Raw genomic sequence first — 24,814 nt, 5'->3', positions numbered from 1 at the left:
TCATGAAATACAGCCGGATGACGGACAGACAGACAGATTGACAGATGGACAGACGGACAAGCGGAGTCTTAGTAATTAGGGTCCCGTTTTTACCCTAAAAATTAATGCTTTGGCGAGGTCCTTGGTCGTCTCTGTCGAAGTGAATAATCCAATGACCTGTTAAATTCGTCGAAACATCCCCACGCGCCGCACTGGCACAGCCCGGCCAGGATCTGCCCTACGGCGCGGAAGTCCATGCCCTCGCCGCAGTTGGTGACCACGCAGAGGAGCCCCATGGCTTTCGCCAGGTCCTTGGTCGTCTCCGTCTTTCCTGTGCCGGCGGGGCCTGAAAAGGAAACCGACTATGAACGACTAAGTGCTGATGATCCTTCCTTCCGGCCGATTTCGACCATGGCGACCACTTCGACTCCAAGTTAGCTCGGCGCTCGTGCGCCCGAATATGGCTGACGTAGCCGATATTTTAGGTGAACCCCCGCGCATATTGAGGGCACGTGAAAACACCTGCCACATAGTGGTAGTGAATGGAAGCGGGCTGGCGTGCTTTCAGATCGTCGCGTTTAGCGTCGAGGTCAACTTTACGTTAAGAGATAGACATTCCTATTAGACGCCAAAAAATTCATTAAAAAGGTGTCGGAACGTCTGATAGGTGTCTCGGGGGACCACAGAGCGGGCTCTTTCTTTGCGCAGAGGTTGAGTCTGGCGGTGCAGAGAGGTAATGCCGCCAGCATTCTGGGGTCTATACCAGAAGCAGGGGATTTGGGGGAGGTATTTTATATTTAGTAGTACCTAGTGTTAGTTCGTTTAGTTTTAGTCCCTTTAGGTTTTAAGGTATTAATTTTGTATATTTTTTTAAATATATTAATGTATTATTGATTAATAAATAAAGATATATGCAAGTTAAAAAAAAATGTTTCCTTTTAGTATAGTAATGTATAGATGTTCGTAATGCGAAAGAAGATCGTATATAAAAAGCTTGATTTTCGATTTTACACTTTGGCCTAAAAAGGAAGGTCATATCTAGCTAAAACTCGTTGGAGCGCCAATGACACTAGAGTGTCAAATTACCTACAGATTTTTGTAGGCGGTTCTGTATCCGGAACCAATTTGTAAGGTCATAGGATCCGGATACTTTCACACTGGTAGGACCGGATTTTGTCGCGTTACGTGCTCTGCCAATGAATTGGTAGAGCACGCAACTGAGCAGCTGGAAGGATGAAGGGTGAAGAAATGAAAAGTAAAGACTCAGGGGTAGGTAACGTTTATTTTTCCAGGTATAAGTGGTGGGTCAATATGGCACGGCTGGGAACTTAAATTGTCCAACAACACCGGGAAGTTGTAGTAGCGTGGTAGCACGGTGCTCCGGGGTGCAGCGCCTGGGAAACGCGTTCCCACGCACAGGCGCGCGGCGTCAAGGAGGGCGCGATCAGGCGCGCGGCGTCAAGGAGGGCGCGCACAGGCGCGCGGCGTCGAGGAGGGCGCGCACAGGCGCGCGGCGTCGAAGAGGGCGCGAACAGGCGCGCGGCGTCAAGGAGGGCGCGCACAGGCGCGCGGCGTCGAGGAGGGCGCGCACAGGCGCGCGGCGTCGAGGAGGGCGCGCACAGGCACGCACAGGCGCGCGGCGTCGAATAGGGCGCACGGCGTCAAGGAGGGCGCGCACAGGCGTTCAGCGAGGGTCACCAAATCAGAGGCTTGTAGTAGATTTGCGTTTGTAATTTATAGTGAAAGTATTTATATAGTAAGTTACGCCAGGAAGAGGAGGGTTTCTTGAAGGTGCGGGGCCTCACTTGGCCCCGCACGGACCCTTAATTTCGAAAATGCTCGGATGAGAGCTGACGAAGAACTGAACAGAATGACGGTTGTTCCGCTTTTATACCTGATTCTTTAGAACATCTAAAGAATCAGATTTACAAGATTTGAAATTTAAAAATAGTCGAGTACCAGTTATGATTTTACCAAAATTTTGAATAACCTTTGCCGAAAGTATACATACTAGTCTTTTTAGTGGTGAAATCCGAACAGTTGAAAGCCAATTGACGGGTTACGTCAATCATCTTACAAAATGTAAACAATGAAAGAATCCCGAAAAATACAGAGATAATATTAACAAAATTCCCCTAGATTTATATAAAATAGTGGGAAAAACCTAAAGGTATGTATTTAGGTGGCTTAGGGCCGCATTGCATATGAAAAGTTATAAAAATAATAGCCCAAAGTAAGCCAGGCAGAAGTCCCAGTCTTCCCATGCATCCTGAGGGTTGAAACGGACTTTAAGAGTCTTATTAGAGTCTGTAAATTTCAGATACAATTCAAGAAGTATCATAATGTGATCGGAGCCATAATAAGCAAGTCAGAACGATCGGACTTGGAAAGCTAAATGAAAGAATTAGGATACAATAAACAGAGGAAGGAGGTCATTCCAAGGTAAATGCTACAATTTGCAGTGGCAGATTTGCAGTATTTGCCGCCCTAGGCCCCAGGCCCTGTAGCCGCCTTTCTCTGGACCAATCATATTGACTACATTTTGAGTTACAGTAAAGGGCCAAAAAGAATGCACATCGAGCTTTAGAAAGAGGCAATCGGCTAATTTCGACTTCGTATAGCGATATCTGTGTCGCACACACCATGACGTTTGTTTTGTCAGTCATGGTTCAAATGCGAGAGAGTGCAGTCGCCTATCTAAGTCAATATATATATAGAGCTGCTAAAACCCCTATAAAATTAAATTTGTACTATGGCATCTATAGGGAAAAAAGGTAAGCCGTTACTCTACCAGTCACGCGAAATTATCCACAATGTTTATAAATATTTTTTATCTGAAGCCAACCAATTTAAAAAACATGAGGATGTTAATGTAAGTAATTATTTTAAGAAGGTTCAACAGAGATTTGTCATTACAATATTACACTTTTTGTCGATCTTATATAAAATATATATTTATGAAGATTATTTTTCCCTAACAAGAATATAGCAATAATTAAAAATAGTTACATCGTGTTTTACAGCTCTATATATTTCACGTGAAATCAAAATAAAACAACCATAAAGTACTTAGTTCTAAATTCAAATTCTGATAAACGACTGACCTAATAATTGATGTACATGGAAATGAGCATTCGTTTGTATTCGGAAATGCGATGATTGCCGATGTGCATTCTTTTTGGCCCTTTACTGTATTTCATGTTATCATCAGCGATTTTTTTTGTCAGAATTGGCCGCCCTAGGCCCGAGTATACTGGGCTTTACAGCGAATCTGCCACTGCGGACTTGGAAGTGGTACCTGCGGGAGCGCCGCCCAGTTGCATAGTGAGGGCCTGCGTGATGGTGAGGTAGATACGGTCCGTGAGCGGCGTGATCACCAGCCGACCGTTCAGCCCCATATACTCGTAGCCGTACTCGAACACTCCTGAATGAGAAAAAAGGTAAGAAGCATGATAGAGACTCTAAGTAGCCTCAACTCAAAGAATAAGAAGACTCAAATTAACCTTGAAGTAGAAACGGACTCGTTCAATAAAGGCTAATGTCATGCTATTACTTACACATAAACGCCACGCCTATAGAGTGCGGCGCGTCATCTTTAAGGACCCTGTACATATTGGGCTAACGCCGGCTAGTCCAAGGGACGTAGCCATGCGGTATTCGAATGAGATAGCTATACAGGGTGTCCCAGAATTCGACGTCAAGCCGTAAAAGGATGATAGACCAAGTCATAACAGTTATCATAAAAATACAAAAAAAAATCCAACTCATGTTCTTTAAAAATTATGGTCACTTTAAAAATTCACTAAAAAATCCGCACCCTGTAATTATTCAAGATTACACAATAATAAAAAAAATAGAATAAATTATGGAATTTGTAGTAACAAGAGTTAAAGAACCATTACAGGGTGTGGATTTTTTAGTGAATTTTTAAAGTGACCATAATTTTTAAAAAACATGAGTTGGTTTTTTTTTTTTGTATTTTTATGATAACTGTTATGACTTGGTCTATCATCCGTTTACGGCTTGACGTCGAATTCTGGGACATCCTGTATAGCAATATCACTAGCTTCCTCTAACGCATAAATGCGTCCCCCTAACTGGCCCACGCTGGCCCAATATGTACCGGGCCCTTAAACCTGAGGGTTTTACAAACCAGTGCACTGTCGGATCCACAGATTGTCGTCCCTCTTCAGCCAGTAGAACCGCAGCTGGCTCTCCCACTCGAACTCGGCGGCTTCCGTCACGTTGTCGCGCACGAAACTCTCGATGATGTCGCGCGCGTGCACGTCGATTGTCGCTATTGTTCTGAACTTTAGCCGGTCGTTTGACGCCAAATCTGAGGAAAAAACATTCCATTAAGTATAAAAATTATGAGCAAAACTAGAAAAAGTCTCTTTTGCTTTCCTTCATTACTGTCATCGGCATCAAAGGTAGTAAAACTGCATTAAACGACTTTCGGATATTCACACTCGTTTTATGCTGGGATTTCGACCATTCGATTTCGTTAAATAATATCTCCACTTCTAGGCGTTTAAATTCTACTAATAGAATTGAAATCGAGTGGTAAATACCAGTAGATTCCAAATTTCTATCGCTCGTATTTCAGAAATTAGCATTTCGCCGTTTTCCACCGATTTCCGAGTGACGAAATCGAGCGATCGAAATTCAAAAATCGGCCCCCTGGACCGGGACCTGTTAGTCTAATCGATCTGCATATGAATTGAAATTCTATCTATTCTAAAATTGCGCCCAAATTTGGCAAATGCGCCGTGAAAGCTCCCGTTTTCGAAGGCTACTCGCGTTCGCGAATGTCGGACTAGTGGTGTAAGTACCTAATCACCAGAAGACCTACCACGGGAAACGAAACTCGAACTGCTTATGCCTATCTATCGCGCGAATATACAAGAGAGAGACAGATAAATTTTGATTTAGCGTTTGAAGCCCAGAAAAAATATTTTGGTGGCTTGATGTGATAAATAACCCTCTAGGTCTCAATAACAACTGACCTTGTCTCACTTTCACAACCAGCGCATCCAGCTGCTCATTCTGGTCCTGGAGATGCTCCTTCATGGCCCTCTTGTTGCCCTTGCGGATGCGGATGAAGGTCTCCTCGGTCTCCGCCGTCCACCAAACGCCGTTGGCTGCGAGACACACCATGCCCTGGTACTCTAAAATCCATTCCGTCCTGTTGAGATAAATACAATTGGTAGAAAAGTCAATCAGTCTAAAGAAGGGGTATTTAAAAAGTATAATATATAGTATCGTTTTGCCTGTGGCCACTGTTATACATGTGCTCAATCTTAGTTCATATAGATATATAAACCATGAGTTGTGGATGTGGAGGATTCATATAACTTAAAATGGTTCATAATCATAAGATCATACCTAACATATACGTAAGTTAAGCAATGCTACTAAGTCACTTGCACCATCCCACTGACCCGGGGTTAAGCGGTTTCAAAAATTGTGAAATTTCCACTTGGAAAAATTACAGAAACATCTTATATTTTTGCATTGGAATAGAAACTTTCCATTTGAAATAGAAAAAATAATCTTTGCTTTGTTTCCTGTAAAATTTTCCTGAATCATCCGAGATTTTTACAAGTTGTATTGCATTTTTTACCACCAACGTCGTACTGTCGTATACCAAACGTAAAGTCTATTTCAATAGAACTTGCTAACTATGTAAACAAACCACGTAACTTTGTTTTATCGCTGTTTCTCTTTGAATTTTCACACCACCTCATCAAATACCATTGAAACCATACACATATACACTATTGAAACGGTCCGTTCCGTAAAATACATAAATATATAACTGTATCTTGGATATTTAATTAAAAGTTTTAAATGGTTTCATAAGTTAGGTTATTAGGACCTGATGAAATGACGGTTTTGTTTCTTTTAAATTCTACAATTGTCTATGATGGGTAGTGTTGTAACTAAAGTTTGTGATATAAACCTGGTACACACTACCCAACCCACGCTCTGTACCTACCGCCGCGGTTATAAAATACATCAATACACCATTCTTAAGTACTAATTTGTCTTTTGATCGTGATTAAACTAATTAAAAATAAGTAACCACTTGTTTTTTACTTTTGGTATTTTATTATTCGATATGGTTTGACATTAGTAAAGTAGTAAGTAGGAGTCTTTCCCATCACTAGTAAATTCATCATTCAGAGACAATTTCAATATGGCGGTTTGTTTACATAGTTAGCAAGTTCTATTGAAATAGACTTTACCTGGGAACGCGCCAGTTCCTCCCGTAGTAGAAGATGGCCTTCTTGGTGATGAACTTGTTGGTGCGCCGCATCTGGCAGAGCACGAGGTAGTTATACCAAACGTACCTGGGAATGTGCCAGTTCCTCCCGTAGTAGAAGATGGCCTTCTTGGTGATGAACTTGTTGGTGCGCCGCATCTAGCAGAGCACGAGGTAGTTATACCAAACGTACCTGGGAACGCGCCAGTTCCTCCCGTAGTAGAAGATGGCCTTTTTTGTGATGAACTTGTTGGTGCGCCGCATCTCGCAGAGCACGAGGTTCATCCAGTCCTCGACGCGGCCCTCGGTGTACACTACGCTACGGAACTCCATTATCTTTTCAAAATCAAAACAAATTATGATTAAAACAAGGTTAGGTAAACTTATTCTAGTTAAACACTGCTAAAGTTGTTGCCAGATATGAAAATTGCCCGTGAAACCTGCACTAGGCTATGCCTGTCTCGCAGGAAGGCCCTTTTCCTAGTTTGCCAGTTTTTATTGATTACATTAGGCGTTAGAGAATTCACTCCTATCAGCTAAATTAACGACAAATACAAAATAATCATACATTTTTCAAAACACATTAGTGTACAGATGTACTTAGTGCATAATTTTTTTCCATCGTAAGTTCACGGAAACGTACGAACGTGTCTTGCTATTTCAGTCAGTCTCGGTACAGAAAGTACTGACGTTGACTGAAGTAGCATGACAAATATGAATGTTTCTGAGAAAATACGATGGAGTACAATTATGCACTACATCTGTGTACCCTTTTGGTGTTGCGGGTTGGTAGGTATATCATAATATCATAAAAATACCAAGTCAAGCGAGGTAAATAAGGATTGTTATTGTAAAAACCTCATTTTCAGCAGATATCATTTTGGCAGCGACGGGGCGATTAGTGTGGTCCACGTACAAGTCCAAAGCTTTTATATTGTCGAACATCTGCAACAATATTGTATAGCTTATTGAACAGTCGCCATCATATATATCGGCGCGGCCAAGGTGCTCACAAATATCTGAACACGCCTCTATTGTCAAGGCGTTAGAGTGCGTGTTCAGATATTGTGAACACCTTGGCCGCTCCGATATATCTGATGGCGACTGAACAGGTAGTTACATTCTGGGTGTATTGGGGATGGGGTGAGAGGAAGTTACCCAAGCTGTCTAAGGACCGGAGTCAGTGGAAGAATGTGATTCGAGCCCTACACCCCAGCAGAGGGTATATTAGCAGGGTGAAAAGAAGAAGACATTCTGGAGTAGTTAGGTACGTCGACATGACGCTTCACGATTTTTGCCAAACAACTTATGCGCGTTGGGACTGGGACCCATATAGGCCATATAGTATATATTGAATAGTGGGACCCCATGGACCTAGAAACTATATATAACTACTTAACATAATATCGTCAGGTGACAAGCAAAAGTCACTAACTAACACCATTGAAATTATTGGACAATAAACCGTGTAACAAGTGTAATAAAGTGCATTGTTACTTTAATTTTTTGACAGTACTTATATAGTGACTTTTGCTTGTCACCCGACGATATGTGGCCGGAGATTTCATAATTTCGCTATGCTGGTTATAGTTGTGGTGTTTTTAAGCTAGAATCCTACCTTTATCATATGCTCCTGCACACAGGAGCACTCGCTGCTGCCGAGGATCGAGAGCAGCTCGTCGGTGGAGATGAAGAAGAACCTCGGGAATATCCGCCGCTTGGAGTCCAGGTAGTCGTTCAGCGACTTCTGGCATCTGACCAATAGTACAAAAGTAAAAAAGAAGGGTAGAGAGAGTAGTAATGAGTGGGAGTAGTAGTAGTGTAGTATTTGATGAGTCCTCAAATAGTGATGCCACAGAATAAATAATAGTACTAGTGGTACCTATAGTCGCGGACGGTCTAGAACGCAAAAAGACTAGTGTAATATTTTGTCTATATCGCTTTTAGTCTACATCGCGAACGGTCTAGAACGCAAAATGACCACTTTTTTATATCACTGGTTAGGTTCGTTAGTTATCTTCAAACCGCACAAAATAAGAGCCCCGCGGCAGCGGGGCTCCGTCGACGTCGCTAACGTAAAGATAAAACGACGGAAAATGATGTAGGCATTTTGCGTTCTGTACCGTTTGCGATGTAGACTAAGAGCGATATAGGCAAAATGTTACACTAATCATTTTTGCGTTCTAGACTTCTACACCATCCACTAATAACCCGTACTAGTTATAGAAGGTTCACTCTCTAACAAAACGTCTATTACGAGAGATACAAGCGTATGCGCGAGCAGGCGTCCATCCCGTAGCGGTGCGCGGCAACTACTAACTGCTAGACACCAAAATTGGTGCCGTATGTACTTGTAGCGAGGCGACATAATCGCGGAGTGAACCACGCCTGCCAAGGGGGGAAAGTTTTTACTAAGCAACAAACTTTTCTGTCCATTTTAGAGTCTTACTTTTGCAGCCCTAGTCCTAGATTAATGAACTCTTCTAGACGTCCTGAGATACAGCAGCAGTCCACGACGTTGAGCCTCTTCGCGGTGTCCAACATGATCTGTACATTAAGGAAAATATGACAACCTTTATATGTGCGTAATGCATGGTCTATACCTAACTCGTGGGATTAAACACTGCGTAAACTTCGGCTCGGGTGTCTATCCAATTTCTTAGTCCAATGTGTATTGCGTCTCACATTTTGCTTAATGAGAAAGTGAGATGCAATGTCATTGGACAAAGTAATTGGACAGGTGGAATACCACCCTAAAGCACAAAAAAATGTTCTATTTAAAGGGTAATCATTGTCGATGGTGCTTACGCCGCAGCTGTATTTGTATCGGAGCATCGTTTATAATGGCGGAAACGCCATCCACGACAATAAGGTCCCTATTCATAGATAATGTCACAAATAATCTAGTAATAAAATAGAAAAATTTAAAGGAAAGCAAAATATAAGTTAATTTTATTACTTATTACTTTTTAAAATATTTTCGATAGGCGTGTGCCTCGAGTAGGTACACTTGTATAATACAGTCAAGGTATTCGTGTATAAATACATATTAACAATGTATGCGCACTAAGGTCGTGTATACATATTATTGGGCATTTTGTCCGTGTCGATATTTAATACCTTGACTGTACGTTTATCAGACTATCAGCGTCTACGTTGTAACGGTTTGCTTTAAAACCTCGTTCGCGCTAAGCGTTTTGTGCTGGCCGGTGTAAAAAAAAAATTAAAAACATTTTTAAATAGTTTTCTGGAATCTGTCACTGGAAGAAAATTGATGAACATTTACGACAATTTCTTGCAAATAAGATACTTACTAAATATCTCTAAAATAATATAATTTACCTAACTTAATCTATCTAGATCGTGCCTTATTGGTATTATGCTGTGTACATTTCCCCGGATCGGGTAAGTGTTGTGAATATTTCATTTAAGTTACTACTAGGAATAATTTTACGTTGTATTCTTTTATACTGCTAACTAATCTGTTATTTTCTGACTGCTTCATCCGTGAACACTAAAATAATGCTGAAAGGATAACTTTCCTGATATTTCTTTCCTTGTGGGCCGGATGTCGCAGTCAGTAATATGACCAATAATACTAGGAATCAAGTTTGGGGTTGAAATTGCCTGCACCCTGCCTGAAAACCCTCTATCCTGCACTACCCCGGGCTGCGCTATGCGCAAGCTGTGTATCCCGGAAGGTTTCCATTCTGAGCTGAGGATCCTGAACCACAGCGGGAAGCCATCCTAGTCTACTCTGGACCAACTGAGACTTCTGCGCTGTACAGCGGAGCCATCTACAACTGCGTCGCCTACAATGTAGAGCCTCAGGAAAGTGCCTCTTTTAAGGACTTGTTTCTATATTTCTTTCTGTGTCAGCTCAGTTTTACGAACTCACGACCCTAGCTACCTTCTTGTAATTTTAAATAATATTAAATATTTTTTTCTAAATTAAACTTTCATTTCCAACCTATCTATCTCTATCTACATGTGACGCTAAACGTCACAACGTATTATGGTGACGGCAAGGTTATCTGCTTACATCACTGGCGAGTAAATATAGACCCACGTGGGGACTTCGCGCCGCGATAAAGCGTTTACCCAATTTCACGGAAGATGTCGCTGTTCCGTCCGAGACGAATCCTACTTCGCGGTGTTAAGATTTTTCTCGGATTCATGACCCTCCTCGGCGCGCGATGTTGCGTCAAGACCTTACTTCATAGGATCATTTCTATAATAAGCTCTTCGCCAGACTATCACAATACGTGAGCCGACCCCATCCACGAAGATGAGATGTGGCGCGGTGCCTTGAGCGTGAGAAAGGCGATGACTGTCTGGTCATTAGCCATCGATGATCGTTCACTTTCCTCTTCGGAGGGAGGCGTGGGGTACCGTCGCTGTCTGAGTGGCTGGTTTTATTAACATCTTTATAATTAATATTGCTGTCCGAATGGCTGGAATACTCCTTTTATTTAATATTAATAATTAATTACCAATGGCATTGTATTTGTTTAATTTTAAAACAAAATCAACTATATTTCCTACACTCGCTGTCTGAGTGGTCGGTTTTATTAACACCTTTTAAATTAATATTAATTATTAACGCAGCGGCATAATTAATGATTACTAATCAAGTTTGATGAAATTTAAATCATGTTCAATTGGAATTGTTGCATAGAATTTGTTTTATTTTAAAACAAAACAAAATCAACTATATTTCCTATATAATTAATTAATCAACTATATATCGTCGGGTGACAAGCAAAAGTCACTAACTAACACCATTGAAATTATTGGACAGTAAACCGTGTTACAAGTGTAATAAAGTGCATTGTTACTTTAATTTTTTGATAGTACTTAGTGACTTGGCTTGTCACCCGACGACATAGATGATGGATTATAATTTCTTGTGTGGCTGGGCCTTAAGAGGTTATTATACGAGTATGTATACAATTTAGTACCGATAATTTTTTATGATTGCATTGATAAAAGTGAGGGGCACATCTCTATGGAAAATTCTTGGACCACCGATTACAATAATAGGTACACGATGTGTCACTACACCTTGTAAAACAAAGTCCCCCGCCGCATCTGTCTCGCTATAAACTCAAAACTATACTATCCATTATTCTTCCTCATCTTCCTAAGCGACCTGTTAATGTCGTCAAACTTCTTCGCTTCGTCCGGTAGTTGTTGCCTGATGTCCCCGCCTACGAAGATACCCTCCAGGTAGAGCCACTTGCGCTGGGTGGCTACCCATTAATCCTTACCTTCCTAAACGACCTGTCAATGTCGTCAAACTTCTTCGCTTCCTCCGGTAGTTGATGTTGCCTGATGTCCCCGCCTACGAAGATAACCTCCAGGTAGAGCCACTTGCGCTGGGTGGCTACCCATTATTCCTTACCTTCCTAAACGACCTGTCAATGTCGTCAAACTTCTTCGCTTCCTCCGGTAGTTGTTGCCTGATGTCCCCGCCTACGAAGATGCCCTCCAGGTAGAGCCACTTGCGCTGGGTGGCCATCCATTCCTCTATCACCTCGGAGATGGTGGACAGCCGCCGCTCCCAAGTGTGTACTATTGAGAGGAACGGACCAATGAATCTGTAAAATAATGAACATATATCAATAGTTTGTTTGGTTTTATCAATGTCTCACACTTTCTAACATACATGTCATAAAGTCTTCAAAACTAAGGACTACTAACGCCATCTTGTAAATAGAGCGAGCTACGTCAAACCCCTTAATGTTGCAGTTCATGGCAAAACATTGCACTTGAAGTATACGGACCCCATACCATACCAAGATACCATAAATGAATTAAACACCCCCGATTTATACGAAAATTATACCAAACACGGTCTAGCAGCTTTACTGATGTATAGATATCAAGATAAAATTAAGATCCCTAAATAAAATTTCAAGAGCGGATATCTCAAAAACTATTCAAAATATCGAAAAACTTGACTGCATAGAACTTCTAACAAATTTTAACAGCTTTCGGTTTGTCTAAGTAGTCATGTCGCTAAGACGCAAAGTTTCCAAGATATAAGCTTACTGTGACGCAGCCATGCTCTGCAGCGACATGGAATCGTCATCAACTTTGACAATGATTTCATCGCAAGGGTTGAGCGTGTAACCGCGATCCTCGCCCCGGTTCCAATGGCGCGCCACTGTGAACTGAATGGATGCCCACGTGTCTTGAACTTCCTTCACTCCACGTTCTATGGCCAATTCCTGTAAATAAAAGACACGGTATGAATGAAATCGATTATGGAGCTTTTGACCGCCAATGACGTGAACTGACGCTACAGTTAACCCAATATGAATCTTGGTGCACTGCGTTAAGGTCCACGATTAGATACGCGCCGCACACGATAGGTGTGACGTTCAAAGGATTAAGAAAATATAGCCATTTTCCTTTCATTTCTGTGATGTAGGCAGATAGATGACCGTATCCCAAGTTTTCTGAGAAAAATGCCCGGATGATTTTCTGATGATAAATTCAGTCTGAATGAAGGCTTGGTGAATTTTCGAGTATGGATTGGTAGAAGCTTGGATTTGTGGAGAAGCAGCCACAATTTGAGCTCGTGTGCCTACCTACTGGGGAAGCAAGTTGCAAGATTGGCCCAGCCAGGTATATTAGGGCTCGGGACAGACATCGCCCATATAAAATCGAATTAAAACTGTCATAAGAGCAATTTTCTTGCCTTGATGGCGTGGTTGACGATCTCTTCAGCCACGTCCTGGTACTTGTGCAGTTCCATAGCGAACATGTTCTCTAGCGTGAAACGTTCGGGGGACATGTCGAATGTCTGCCCTGTGAGTTAAAAATACGAAAATAACGTAAGTCATCTTCCGATGTGTAGAGAACTGTTTTGTTACACAATGAGAATTTCGTAAGTAGTAGGTATTATTTAGTACTGTTGCCTATTCTGTACTGTAGCATATGTATAAGTTACGCGGTCTTTACCCCAAAGGGCAAAATACTAGTTCCACATGGCCACCGTGGGATGGGGTGGGGGTGGTGAGCAGAGTGTGGACTAGCTTCACGCGAGCGTCAGCGTCTGCTCAACTATACAGGGTGATCAATCTAAATGGGTCAGTATGGAGAAGTCAGAAACTATAAGAGATAGCGAAATCTGTTCTTAGGAACCATGGCTCCGATTTTAGATTTAATAATAATGGCATTCAATTTTTTTTTTAATCTATCATACATAACCGGGATTCGAACATGGTCAATATTCTTGTTGTTTGTTTGTATGGAAACTTTTAAACGATGCATGATAGGTGGGGGGTGCTCGACCAAATATCATAGAGGGCCCCGAGACTAAACAAAGTACATTAAAAAAAATCAAAATGGCCGACTTTTTTTTTAATTTTTTCAAGTTGGTCCGAGCGCGCTGAGAATTGGCATGCGGCCAGCCTGAAGGCCCAAGATTACAATGTCAAAAAAATATTTTTGGAAAATTCCAAAATGGCGGCGGACACGGGCAAAGACAAATTTCTAAGTAGGTTAAGCGAGCCTGAAGGGCGAGCTTCAGGCTGGGAGGCCGAAGGCCGACCTCGGTGGAGGGCCGAAGGCCCGAAGCCTCCACCCCGACGCCCAAAAAGCGACTCCCAATAGGAAAAGTGTTGGGTCGTGTTTAAGCTCCAACTTCCCCCTCTCGTGTGACGCTTCGGGCCTTCGGCCCTACGCAGAGCTCGGCCTTCGGCCTTCGCAAGCCTCGACGCTTCGCCGTGGGGCATTCGGCCCGCCGGCTTCGGTCATCAAGACAGTTAACTTGGTAGAACGCTTGGAAGCACCGAATTCACGCAGTTCGGCCTTCGGCCTCGCGTTTTGGGAGTCGGGGTGGAGGCTCAGGGCATTCGGCCTTCCACCGGGGTCGGCCTTCGGCCTCCCAGCATGAAGCTCGCCCTTCGGGCTCGTTTAACCTACTTGAAAATTTTACGTGTCCGCCGCCATTTTAAATTTTTCCAAAAATATTATTTTGACATTGTAATCTTGGGCCCCAGGCTCGCCACATGCCGAATCTCAGCGCGCTCGGACCAACTTGAAAAAATTAAAAAAAAAGTCGGCAATTTTGATTTTTTTTAATGTACTTTGTTTTGTCTCGGGGCCCTCTATGATATTTGGTCGAGCACCCCCCACCTATCACGCATCGTTTAAAAGTTGCCATACAAACAAACAACAAGAATATTGACCATGTTCGAATCCCGGTTATGTATGATAGATTAAAAAAAAAATTGAATGCCATTATTATTAAATCTAAAATCGAAGCCATGGTTCCTAAGAACAGATTTTGCTATCTCTTATAGTTTCTGACTTCTCCATACTGACCCATTTAGATTGATCACCCGTATAGCTGCTGTTCGACGCAACGTTGGCGCAACTGCGCAGCGACGCCATTTTCCATAGCGCTGACTAGACTCGGATGTACAGCAGGTCTTCTAAGAAATTATGCTACTATTGTCTCCTGGCTGATGGGATAGAATAACAACAAGAAATAGTTGATCGACCCTTGTATTATAGGAGGCGTGGCTCACTCCGCGATTTCGTCGCTTTGCAACAGATAGCTACAAATACATCCGTTCCACACCAATTTTGGTGGCTAGCTGTCGCCACCTACGCAGCTATATCTGTGCTGATCGTAACAGACGCGTTTTGTTACAGAGTGAGGCTTATGTAAGTACCTAGTACTTACTAATACTATTTATTCTGTGATTTTAGAATTAAAGAACATACCAGTCTTGTGCATGAGTTCCTTCCAATGCCGCTCACGCATGGATTCGTTCTTGAGAGACACCATGAGCGGCACGACGGATTTGAACTGCTTCATCTTCAAGTCCAGCTGGAGACCCGTGGGGCTGAGCCGCACAGTCTTGGGTAGTTTCCTGGATAAAGATGTGATTTCTTCAAATAAAGCGAAGGCATCATGTTGTCAGGCAGCGGCAGCCCAAATTCCTTAAGAGCATAGATAAAAAAATACATAGATTGCTCACTCCATACATCACCTTCCGGAAAGTCTAATGCTCAACAACATAAGACTTTCCGGTCGGAGCTATCTATTGTCACTAGACAGTACTACTACTGCTACTTAAAGTACTGATAATTCCGTTACTCGATGCTAGATGTTGACTGAAAATAATAGTCTTTTTGGTTCCAAAACTGATGTAGGTATGGAGTGAGCACTCTCGGATAAAACGAACCTGTACTCCCTAAAGAACTGCTCAATCCCGTCAACCAAGGCCTGAGGGTTCAGATTAACCCACAGAGTTTTGGCCCATATTTCTCTTGCGTTCTTCTGCGCCTTGTATATCTTGTATATCTGCACATGAAGACTTTATTGAGGACTAACCCTAACATACAGCGCATAAGTATATCAACACTGAAGGAGCATACGACAATAATGTTTGGTACCTATGCAAATGTTGCAAGAGATTGTAAGAACGGGATTATCATTCTCTATAAAAAAGTGTCAAAATTTGGCAGAAAATGACATTGATAAAGTAGATTAAAATTTAACATACCTAAAAAAACATCTGTTTGTATACTTGTAGTCCAGGCGCGTGCCACAGAGTAGTTACAAATAAATTGAGACATCAACACTGCATAAATTGTCTTCATTACGCCGAAATTACAAAGTGAACATTTGACCGGTAGTATCGGCGGGCGGATCGAGTGAAGGCAGATCTCCGGGGGCGCGGCGTCAGTGAAAACTGGCGTGAACCCGCGCAGCCGGCCTAGCCAAGGTTACAATCGCTATCGCTTCGACAACGAAAAGAATTAGGTATGTCTCTCTATCACTCTTCCATATTAATGCGACAGTGACAGTTGCGTTTCGATCGCTACGGAGCGTAAGCGATCGGCATCTTGGCTACGCGGCCTGGACCGAGTAAAATGGCGTGCTCTTGTGTTGGTGACTAACGGCTCGATTCGGGAAATGAATTAGAGACTCACTATATATGAAATAGTAAAGATATGTGACGTTCCACTATAAAAGGAACCATATGGCGGCTGGCGCCGCGTTTCGGGAAATGGATTAGAGATTCCCTAGATATGAAATAGTGAAGATAATATTAATAGTTAAGATATTATCTTTACTATATCGTATCTAGTTAATCTCTAATCCATTGCCCGATTCGGGCCGTAAGACTCATTTTGGGTCATGGCGCCAAACTAGTTAGTTTGACCGGTAGTGCAGTGCAGCAAGTTTATACCTGATCCATGTACTGGAAATCTGTCTTGGCGCGGTTATAAGTAGAGAAGTCTGCAAGGGGATTGTCGAACAACTGTTCTGCCGCCTGCAGCACTCTCTTCCTGGCGTCCAGTTCGTCGAAGTGTTTCGTGTACTCCTGTAGCATAAGATATATAAAGACAGACCGATAATGACACTCATACAGGGTATCCCAGAACTACCAGTACTACCACATCGGAGGTAGGTCAACTCAAGAGGAACCTAACCAGACTAACCCCAGTAAAGGGGCCCTGTTAATCAGTGGGCCCCCTTTAATGAATATCATACCTCCATAAGCAACAGTCCCCTGTCCATATCCTCCCCCACGGTCGCCGGTCCCTCAGCATCGAACTTCTCCACAAAATCGTCGAGCTCTTTCAAGAAGTTGGCGATCTCTATCACGTTCAGTTTGGAGAACTTCTCCTTAATCGATTCAAGGGTGTTGCCGCGGAATAGGGACGTTTGGTACAGCGTGCCCCAAGCCGTTTGGAGGTTTTTGGCGAATTGGAGGTCGTCGTCTGATACCTGGGTCACACACAGATTCACTTTTTGGATTTTCTCTTGGAAGGTTAAGAACATAGGCCATAACCAAGTTAGGAAGAAGTACGTAAATTGACGCATGAGATAGATATACATACCTGTATCTGAACGAAAAGCAATTACTCAAACGCGTTAATGTTTAGGTCATACTAAGCAACTTTTACTACGAGTATGGGACCAACCCCGAAATCGCGAAAAAAAAATTAACTCTCCCATACATCAGACCAGCAAAATGTAAAATTTCAGCGTTTTCGGGGTTGATCCCATAGTAAAAGTTGCTCAGTATGACCTGAACATTAACGGGTTTGAATAGTTGTTTTCCGTTAGTTTACATACTTACTTTACTGTGTATTTCTTCGGCGCAAAGCATTAGGATTAACTTAAGGATAAAAGTAGATCAAGTAGACATATTTAGTTACACAGACGGGTCGGTTAAAATGTTATAGATTAAGTAGTTCGGCTTACATCTACACCATGTTGTCTCAGCATATTAAACATATCCTGCATTCCTCTATACTTGACTTCGGCCGTGATGGTATAAGACTGTACCATGGCAATAGTCGCCATCACCAACTTAAAATCTTCAAGACCTTTAATATTCATGTTCAGCGTCATACGGAAAGACTGAAAAAAAAATACAAATTGGTAATAAAAGCAAAAAGCCAACGACACGCGGTGTTCCCAGGCGGTCACCCATCCAAGTACTGACCGCGCCCGACGTTGCTTAACTTCGGTGATCGGACGAGAACGTGTATTCAACGTGGTATGGACGTTGGCGACAATAAAGCTGAAATTTCTTGAGATTGATTAGAGATTAATAAGAGGATTAATTAGATACCTATGTGTGAAGAAAGTGACGACGTGACGTTCCCTAACAAAAGTTTTACCAATACCGTAAGTATGTTGACTAACCTCAATTTGATTCTTTAATTCTTGCATACTCATCCTAGTTTTCGTCGCAATGCTGTTCCCCAAACATTGTTTCCACTCTAATGCGTGGTCTTGCACTTGTCGTATAATTGGTCTCAAATTGACTCTTATAGCACCGAGATCAACATATTTGACATGCGCGTCTAAATCCGCTATAATGTCTTCGAAGAAAAAGAACTTTTCGTCGAATTTTTGTATGCTATCGTGTTTTTGAACGTATTTTTCACAGGATAAGCTCTTATCATACGCCCAGAGGTGCTGGTATTTATGCCACCTGTTAAAGAATAAAATTTAGGACCCAAGATTTAGATTTAGATATTTATTCTCATAATATAAAATTACACTATTTGTGATCGTCATTCATATTTACATAGGTAATATTATTGAATAGATACAAATTAAAAAATGTCTTAAAAATAATTAATCTTATGTCAACATCTCTTATGTATATTAACATACATAAGAGATGTTATGTTAGATGTAATTGCGAATATTAGGAAAGTTTTTATATTCGAGTAGGATAGGATTAAAAAATATATAATAAACTAAAATAGATGTCATACCTACACTTAAGAAAAAGGCTAAAGGCTTTTGATAGATAGATTTGATAGGTCGTAATCTTCTTGCAGACTTTAGTTTCGTGTGAAGACGACAAAAAAGCCGGCCAAGTGGAAGTCGAACTCGCGCACGAAGGGTTCCGTAGGTACCGTTACGCAAGAAATAGCAAAAAAATCACGTTTGTTGTATGGGAGCCTCACTTAAATATTTTATTATGTTTTTAATATTTATTGTTATAGCGGCAACAGAAATACATCATCTGTGAAAATTGCAACTGTCTAGCTATCACGGTTCATGAGATAGGTATACAGCCTGGTGACAGACAGACGGGCGGACAGACAGACGGACAGTGGCGTCATAGTAATAAGCTCCCGTTTTTACCCTTTCAGTTTTTGATAGATGGTAATCCTTTATAATAATATACTTGCACTACTTTGCAGATGCAGACGTAAGTTTTGTGTGAAGAGTGCAAAAAAAGCTAAAAAAATTTAAATCCTTACTTCTGTGTATATTTATGAATGTCCTGCGTTAGCCGATAGATGGTGTCTTGTATAAGAATGGTGACGTCATTGATCGAGACTACCCTCAGGATGTCCTCAAAGAAGGAGAACACGTAGAATTCGTTCCCAGTGGCCTCCTTTATTTGCTGGGGGGCACATGTCAGGCAGGTCTTCTTCATCCAGCGGGGAAACGATGTTAACCTAGAAACAAGTAAAAAAAAATTGCAAAAAGAAAACGGTCACCCATCCAAGTACTGACCACGCCCGACGTTGCTTAACTTTGGTCAAAAATCACGTTTGCTGTATGGGAGCCCCACTTAAATCTTTATTTTATTCTGTTTTTAGTATTTGTTGTTATAGCGGCAACAGAAATACATCATCTGTGAAAATTTCAACTGTCTAGCTATCACGGTTCGTGAGATACAGCCTGGTGACAGATAGACGGACAGACGGACGGACGGACGGACGGACGGACAGCGAAGTCTTAGTAATAGGGTCCCGTTTTACCCTTTGGGTACGGAACCCTAAAAATAGGTACATTTTATTGGTACAAGAGGACCTCGATTATAAACACCTGAAAAAAAACCGGGTAATTAAGGGGTTCGAATAAACTCAGGTTTGGATTATCTAGGTTTGGATAATCGTAGTCCTTAAAAATATTCAGTTTTACGACAAGAACTTATTTAGAACGGGAAATCATAAAAAAAATGTGAAAAAAAAAACAAACAGCCAGATTTGGATAATAGAAGTCCTTAAAAATATTCAGTTTTACGACAGCAACTTATTTAGAACGGATAATCATAAAAGAATATGTGAAAAAAAAACAAAAAGCCAACGACACGCGGTGTTCCCAGGCGGTCACCCATCCAAGTACTGACCGCGCCCGATGTTGCTTAACTTCGGTGATCGGACGAGAACCGGTGTACTCAACGTGGTATGGACGTTGGCGAGTATGTAGATGAAATAATGATACATTATGGTTACCTATTGAAGAAATGTCTCAAGTCGTGGCCTACTATGTTGCATACTTCGGGAGGCGTGGGCCGCATAGTGATGTCCGGCGGGACTAGCATGGCGTCCACTTGGAATATAGGGGTCTTCTCGCTAAGCAGCTGTTGGAAACATTCCAGGTTCTCGAAGGTAAGCCTAGAATCAAAAGATTATGAAGAAATACATGTTGTCATACTTAAATAAATATGTTTTCTTACAAATCTCTGTAAAATTATGTCTCTTTCTAAAAAAAAAACAACGGGTTGCACTCCGGGAGTGCTGTCAGAAGTGAAAACTCAATGACTAGTCCAAAATGTCTGCAGCACTATGTATAATTGACCCATCCTCTTTTCTATTGAAAAACTTTAGTTCCGAAATTGCTGGCCAGTGAGCTTTAATTTGTAGCGTTAATTGTTTAAAATCGAATAGAAATTGTAAAGTTACCTTGAAGACCTCGCATCAGTCGCATCTAAATATATTTGGTCATGATATTTTGAGTTTTATTCACCAGTACTAGAGTTCACTATTATTAGCGATTTCATCAAGATGTAGCTTTATTGAATTATATTTGAGTGATATAAAGTTAGAATGTAACTGTGAGATCCTCGTATTTCAACCCGTACAAGATTAGAACATTGTGCTTTATTGCTTAATATAAAAGTCCAGTTTTAAATAATTCACCTGATTATGATACGTTATGACTAAAGTTCTTTGGTGAATAACGTCCGTGACACATGACGTCAGCGTTACGTTACGCGTTACGCTGAATCGAGTTAATCATTTTTTCCCCACCTCAAAAAGTGCTCAGCCCAGTATCAGGTACTCTAGCTTCATGAGTATGGACCCAATGCGGTCATTATCTTAGATAATGACCAAAGATTACTGGACCATGACGTCGGACTTGCCGGCACTAGAGCCCAGTATCAGGTACTCTAGCTACATTGTACCCAATGCGATCATTATCTTAGGTAATACTTACTTAATGAGCCCCTTAAAGATGTACTTCTCCCAGTACTCGTAGTACTGGACCATGACGTCGGACTTGCCGGTACTAGAGCCCAGTATCAGGTACTCCAGCTTCATGAGTATGGGCCCGATGCGTTCGTAGATCCGTGAGAGCATAGCGACGCGCTCCAGGCGCTCGTGGGACACTTCCACGAAGTATGACTGTGCAGAGATGGGCCATTTTATTTAAAGTTGTCCCCTAGACTTTTTATTCAAATTAAGGATTTTTTATGTTATTTATACTCTGAATCATAAGCATAGATCCTAATAGGAGAAAAAGTGTCCCGAAATTTCCATTCAATTTTCGATTTTTCCTTCCATGACCGCCATACAAAGTCTATGAAAAATGGTAACGGAATGGAAACAAAAACCTTGGGACACTTTTATTCTCCTATTAGGATAGAAAGAGCTCGTGATTCTGAGTAGAAATAACATAAAATTTCACAAATTTAAAAAAAAAGTGGGGACACAATATTAAATAAAATGGCCTAGATACAAAATATAAATCGAGGGATGGGGGGTTAAACCCGATAAGTCGATATATTTTGTCACTTAAATAAGAACTTTACGCACGTCACAGATAGTTCTAATTTCATAAACTCATTTGCACTACCTACTTATCGGGTTTGACCGCCCATGCCTCGAAATGTTTTTGAGATAGAAACATTTTATATACCGTGTGCCTACTTTGCTCCAAAATTTACTCCATAAATAGGTATATTATATTGTGGTATGCTGATAATTATACCTACCTATATTATGCCAATTAAAGTAGACCATCACTACTATAATTTTGTAACACTTAAATAACATAGTGTGATATAGGTACCTAGTTAGTTTTAATCATTTTAATGTACAAAAACCGTTAGAACACAATAACCCAGTGAGGTGTAAAGTATTACGCACAGCATCCGTCATATTCGCATAAGTTTTGGAAAAAACTTACTCAGTACTTACACTTATCACAACTTAAAAGTATCTAAGACTGAAATATTTAAAAAGCCAATCAAGTAAATGTTATGGACCAAGAATTACCTTACAAGGATAAAGCCACGTGTCATCTGGTTTTCCCGTCACCGGATCAACATAATTCTCAGGCTTCAATACTGGGAACAAATCAAACATCTCCAACTGTTCCATCAAAAATACAATCTCTTTTTCAACCATCTTCAATTGTTGGTAGACAGCTTTCAATGATTTTTCACCTGAAAAAAAAGTTAGTCATCACTCATCATCTACAGCCTATACTAAAAATGTTTTTGTTTAAAAAATATGCATTAAATAAAAAGCAAAAAGCCAACGACACGCGGTGTTCCCAGGCGGTCACCCATCCAAGTACTGACCGCGCCCGACGTTGCTTAACTTCGGTGATCGGACGAGAACCGGTGTATTCAACGTGGTATGGACGTTGGCGACAATAATTATGAAAGCTCTTATCTGCTTTTATTCATAGGCTTTTAGTTGGAACTGGTAAGGATATATCGCGCAATACCAGTAGATGGCACTTCTTAAGTAATGTTTCCTGACAAGTAGTACTCGTAAGTTAGGTACTTCTTGTAATATATACCTACATATAACAATGTTCAATTTACCTTTATTGATGTCATTAATATAATCATTAATTCCCAGCGCATGCCAGTTGAGCCTAGTCAAGCCTGGCAATATGTGTCGTTCCATTTCCAACAGATGGCGCTTCATGAGAAACGTCTCCGAGGGGCTAAGGGATGCCGCGGTTGTGTTATACTTGGCTATGACCTCAGTGAGAGCTTCCAATTCGTAGTAGATACGAGCTTTCTGCATTGACACGTCGCGTATATTGGACGGGAGGTCAAAACCTGAAAGAGCCACTAGTTACACAAAACGTAAAATACTAAAAAATCACGGAGAACGGAAAATATTTAGAAGTAAAAAAACTATTTCTCTTTTTGTATAGACGAGTACGTGGTATGCTTCCCTTTTAACCTTTTCGACGCCGTGTCAAACACAAAAGCTGTCACTCGGATCAGACGCCAAGTCACCGAAGTGTCAAGACTGAAATTGAACTGTATGCATATGCACGTAGGTCTATGTCGGCATAAAGTAAATATAGATATTTTATATATTTATTATATATATTTATAGTTACTTTATGATGTCGGTCATTGGCGTTGAACCTGCGGTGGCGTCCAGAAGGTTAACGGTTAAACTTGTTATGCCACATCGCAATACACACTAATCAAACATGTTTAACGGGCTACTAACCCAGCTGCTCCATCAATTCGGCCTCACGTATCAACAGGAACAGGTCCTTGTCCAGCTGGGGCTGGAACTCCAGGTCGTACTCCTGGATTAGCTTGTGCACGGTCAGGTCTCGCCAGGTCACATCCATCTGTTACGAGAACTTCTCATTTACATGATATTTTGGTATATGTTGGCGCCACTGCTAGCAAAGACAGACTAGTAGCGCCATCTGTTACTGGTAATGTTAACTACACACAGAAAATTTATAGGCCCCTCTTCACGTTGGGCCAACGCCAACGCCAACGAGGGATGCATTTATGCGTTAGAGGGAGCAAGTGATATTGGTATCTCATTCTACCGCATGGCTGCGTCCCTCGTTGGCGTTGGCGTTGGCCCAACGTGAAGAGGATCCTTATATAGTGTAACAGAATAAATAATAGTACTAGGTCAAGAAATCAATCTAAAAATTATTCAATAAGTGTGCTGCTAAAATACACAAAATAGTTCTTTACCTATAGATAACAGGAAAACCTATTAGAAATGTGCAGTCAAGCGTGAGTCGGACTTAATGGAAATCTTGAAACGCGAGTCCGACTCGCACTTGACCGGTATTTTTAAAAGTGCGTAGTGTAGTGTAGCCATGCAGTAACAAGTAAAATGTATATCAATTACCAATCCTTCTTTTGCAAGTAGCGAGGCGGAGCTCGGCGATCTGACATTTTCATAATGCTGGCCGGGTAACCTCATTAGCATTACTGTAAATTAGGATAAGTCTGTTACTGATTGCTTTAAATTATAACCCGTTTTATATTATAAACTACGTCATAATACTCATAGTGCCCAAACCAAACACAAAAACCTAGGACTAGTAGTGCCACCTAGTAAGATTACAGCTAGTTAGATAATTACAATTACGATAATATTGTAACGTCAACAAAACGAAGCTTGTTAGTTATCAGTTATATATTTTCGATTTTTATTAATAACTTGAAACTGTTTGCTAATGATAAAATTTATATTTATATATAATCGCAATAGCGATTTGGCGAAATAAAACATAAAAATCTAAGGCTACTAGTGCCATCTATGTAAAACAACCAACAAACTAACAAAAGTAGGTATTATGGTCGTAACGTATAATCTATAATAATCTATATGATTCAACGAATTAGAATAAAACAATCTATTAGAACCTTGTAATTTATTGACTGAAATGAATCTAAGTAAACAAATTATAATGTTTTCAATAAAAAACCTGATACTACTAGCGTTATTGATAGTCGTGAAATAAATACGAATGAAAATGTATTGGAAACTAAAATTTGTGTTTGTTATTGTCTTACCGGTTTAAATGTATACAAATAATATATGTTTTTTTGTTTTCCTTCATCATTATTTATGATTTGTTAGCCGTTCGTCTGGCTCGCATTTGGTCCAGGTCGCTGTTTGTCCAATAAGCGTTTGGTCCAATACGCAATTTGCCCTAAAATCCGGACCAACAGCGAATTGGCTTAGTAGCAGTTGGTCCCAATCGGAGTTCGCCATAAATGCATTTTGACATACTCGCTGCTCGCCTTAAAAGCAGTTTGTCCT

The 24,814-nt window shown here is 41.1% G+C and overlaps 1 protein-coding gene and 4 non-coding genes across 5 annotated transcripts in view; 1 reads left to right on the top strand and 4 right to left on the bottom strand.

Annotated features, from left to right (window-relative positions):
• LOC134672204 (dynein axonemal heavy chain 10) overlaps positions 1-24,814 on the bottom strand; it is a 119,635-nt gene that overhangs the window by 76,221 nt on the left and 18,600 nt on the right. The window contains exons 22-45 of the mRNA XM_063530105.1: positions 23,894-23,976; positions 23,243-23,369; positions 22,594-22,836; positions 22,037-22,206; positions 20,976-21,163; positions 19,991-20,152; positions 19,007-19,207; positions 17,931-18,222; positions 17,484-17,642; positions 16,767-17,003; positions 16,462-16,596; positions 15,451-15,569; positions 14,987-15,135; positions 12,951-13,060; positions 12,299-12,477; positions 11,649-11,844; positions 8,694-8,791; positions 7,863-7,998; positions 7,103-7,189; positions 6,438-6,580; positions 4,986-5,164; positions 4,133-4,315; positions 3,278-3,403; positions 157-325 (exon numbers count right to left, since the gene is read on the bottom strand). Of these exons, the coding sequence (XP_063386175.1) occupies positions 157-325; positions 3,278-3,403; positions 4,133-4,315; positions 4,986-5,164; positions 6,438-6,580; positions 7,103-7,189; positions 7,863-7,998; positions 8,694-8,791; positions 11,649-11,844; positions 12,299-12,477; positions 12,951-13,060; positions 14,987-15,135; positions 15,451-15,569; positions 16,462-16,596; positions 16,767-17,003; positions 17,484-17,642; positions 17,931-18,222; positions 19,007-19,207; positions 19,991-20,152; positions 20,976-21,163; positions 22,037-22,206; positions 22,594-22,836; positions 23,243-23,369; positions 23,894-23,976 (3,871 nt within the window). The remainder of the gene's footprint in view (positions 1-156; positions 326-3,277; positions 3,404-4,132; positions 4,316-4,985; positions 5,165-6,437; positions 6,581-7,102; positions 7,190-7,862; positions 7,999-8,693; positions 8,792-11,648; positions 11,845-12,298; positions 12,478-12,950; positions 13,061-14,986; positions 15,136-15,450; positions 15,570-16,461; positions 16,597-16,766; positions 17,004-17,483; positions 17,643-17,930; positions 18,223-19,006; positions 19,208-19,990; positions 20,153-20,975; positions 21,164-22,036; positions 22,207-22,593; positions 22,837-23,242; positions 23,370-23,893; positions 23,977-24,814) is intronic.
• Positions 10,451-10,654, top strand: LOC134672349 (small nucleolar RNA U3). Its single transcript, XR_010099330.1, has one exon. It is a non-coding gene; the product is annotated as a small nucleolar RNA U3 (small nucleolar RNA).
• Positions 17,679-17,795, bottom strand: LOC134672347 (5S ribosomal RNA). The gene has a single exon (XR_010099328.1). It is a non-coding gene; the product is annotated as a 5S ribosomal RNA (ribosomal RNA).
• Positions 19,836-19,954, bottom strand: LOC134672345 (5S ribosomal RNA). The gene has a single exon (XR_010099326.1). It is a non-coding gene; the product is annotated as a 5S ribosomal RNA (ribosomal RNA).
• LOC134672355 (5S ribosomal RNA) lies at positions 22,296-22,414 on the bottom strand. The gene has a single exon (XR_010099336.1). It is a non-coding gene; the product is annotated as a 5S ribosomal RNA (ribosomal RNA).

This window comes from Cydia fagiglandana, chromosome 16, assembly GCF_963556715.1.
Source record: "Cydia fagiglandana chromosome 16, ilCydFagi1.1, whole genome shotgun sequence".
Lineage (NCBI taxonomy): Eukaryota > Metazoa > Arthropoda > Insecta > Lepidoptera > Tortricidae > Cydia > Cydia fagiglandana.
This window is presented reverse-complemented; position numbering and strand designations above follow the sequence as displayed.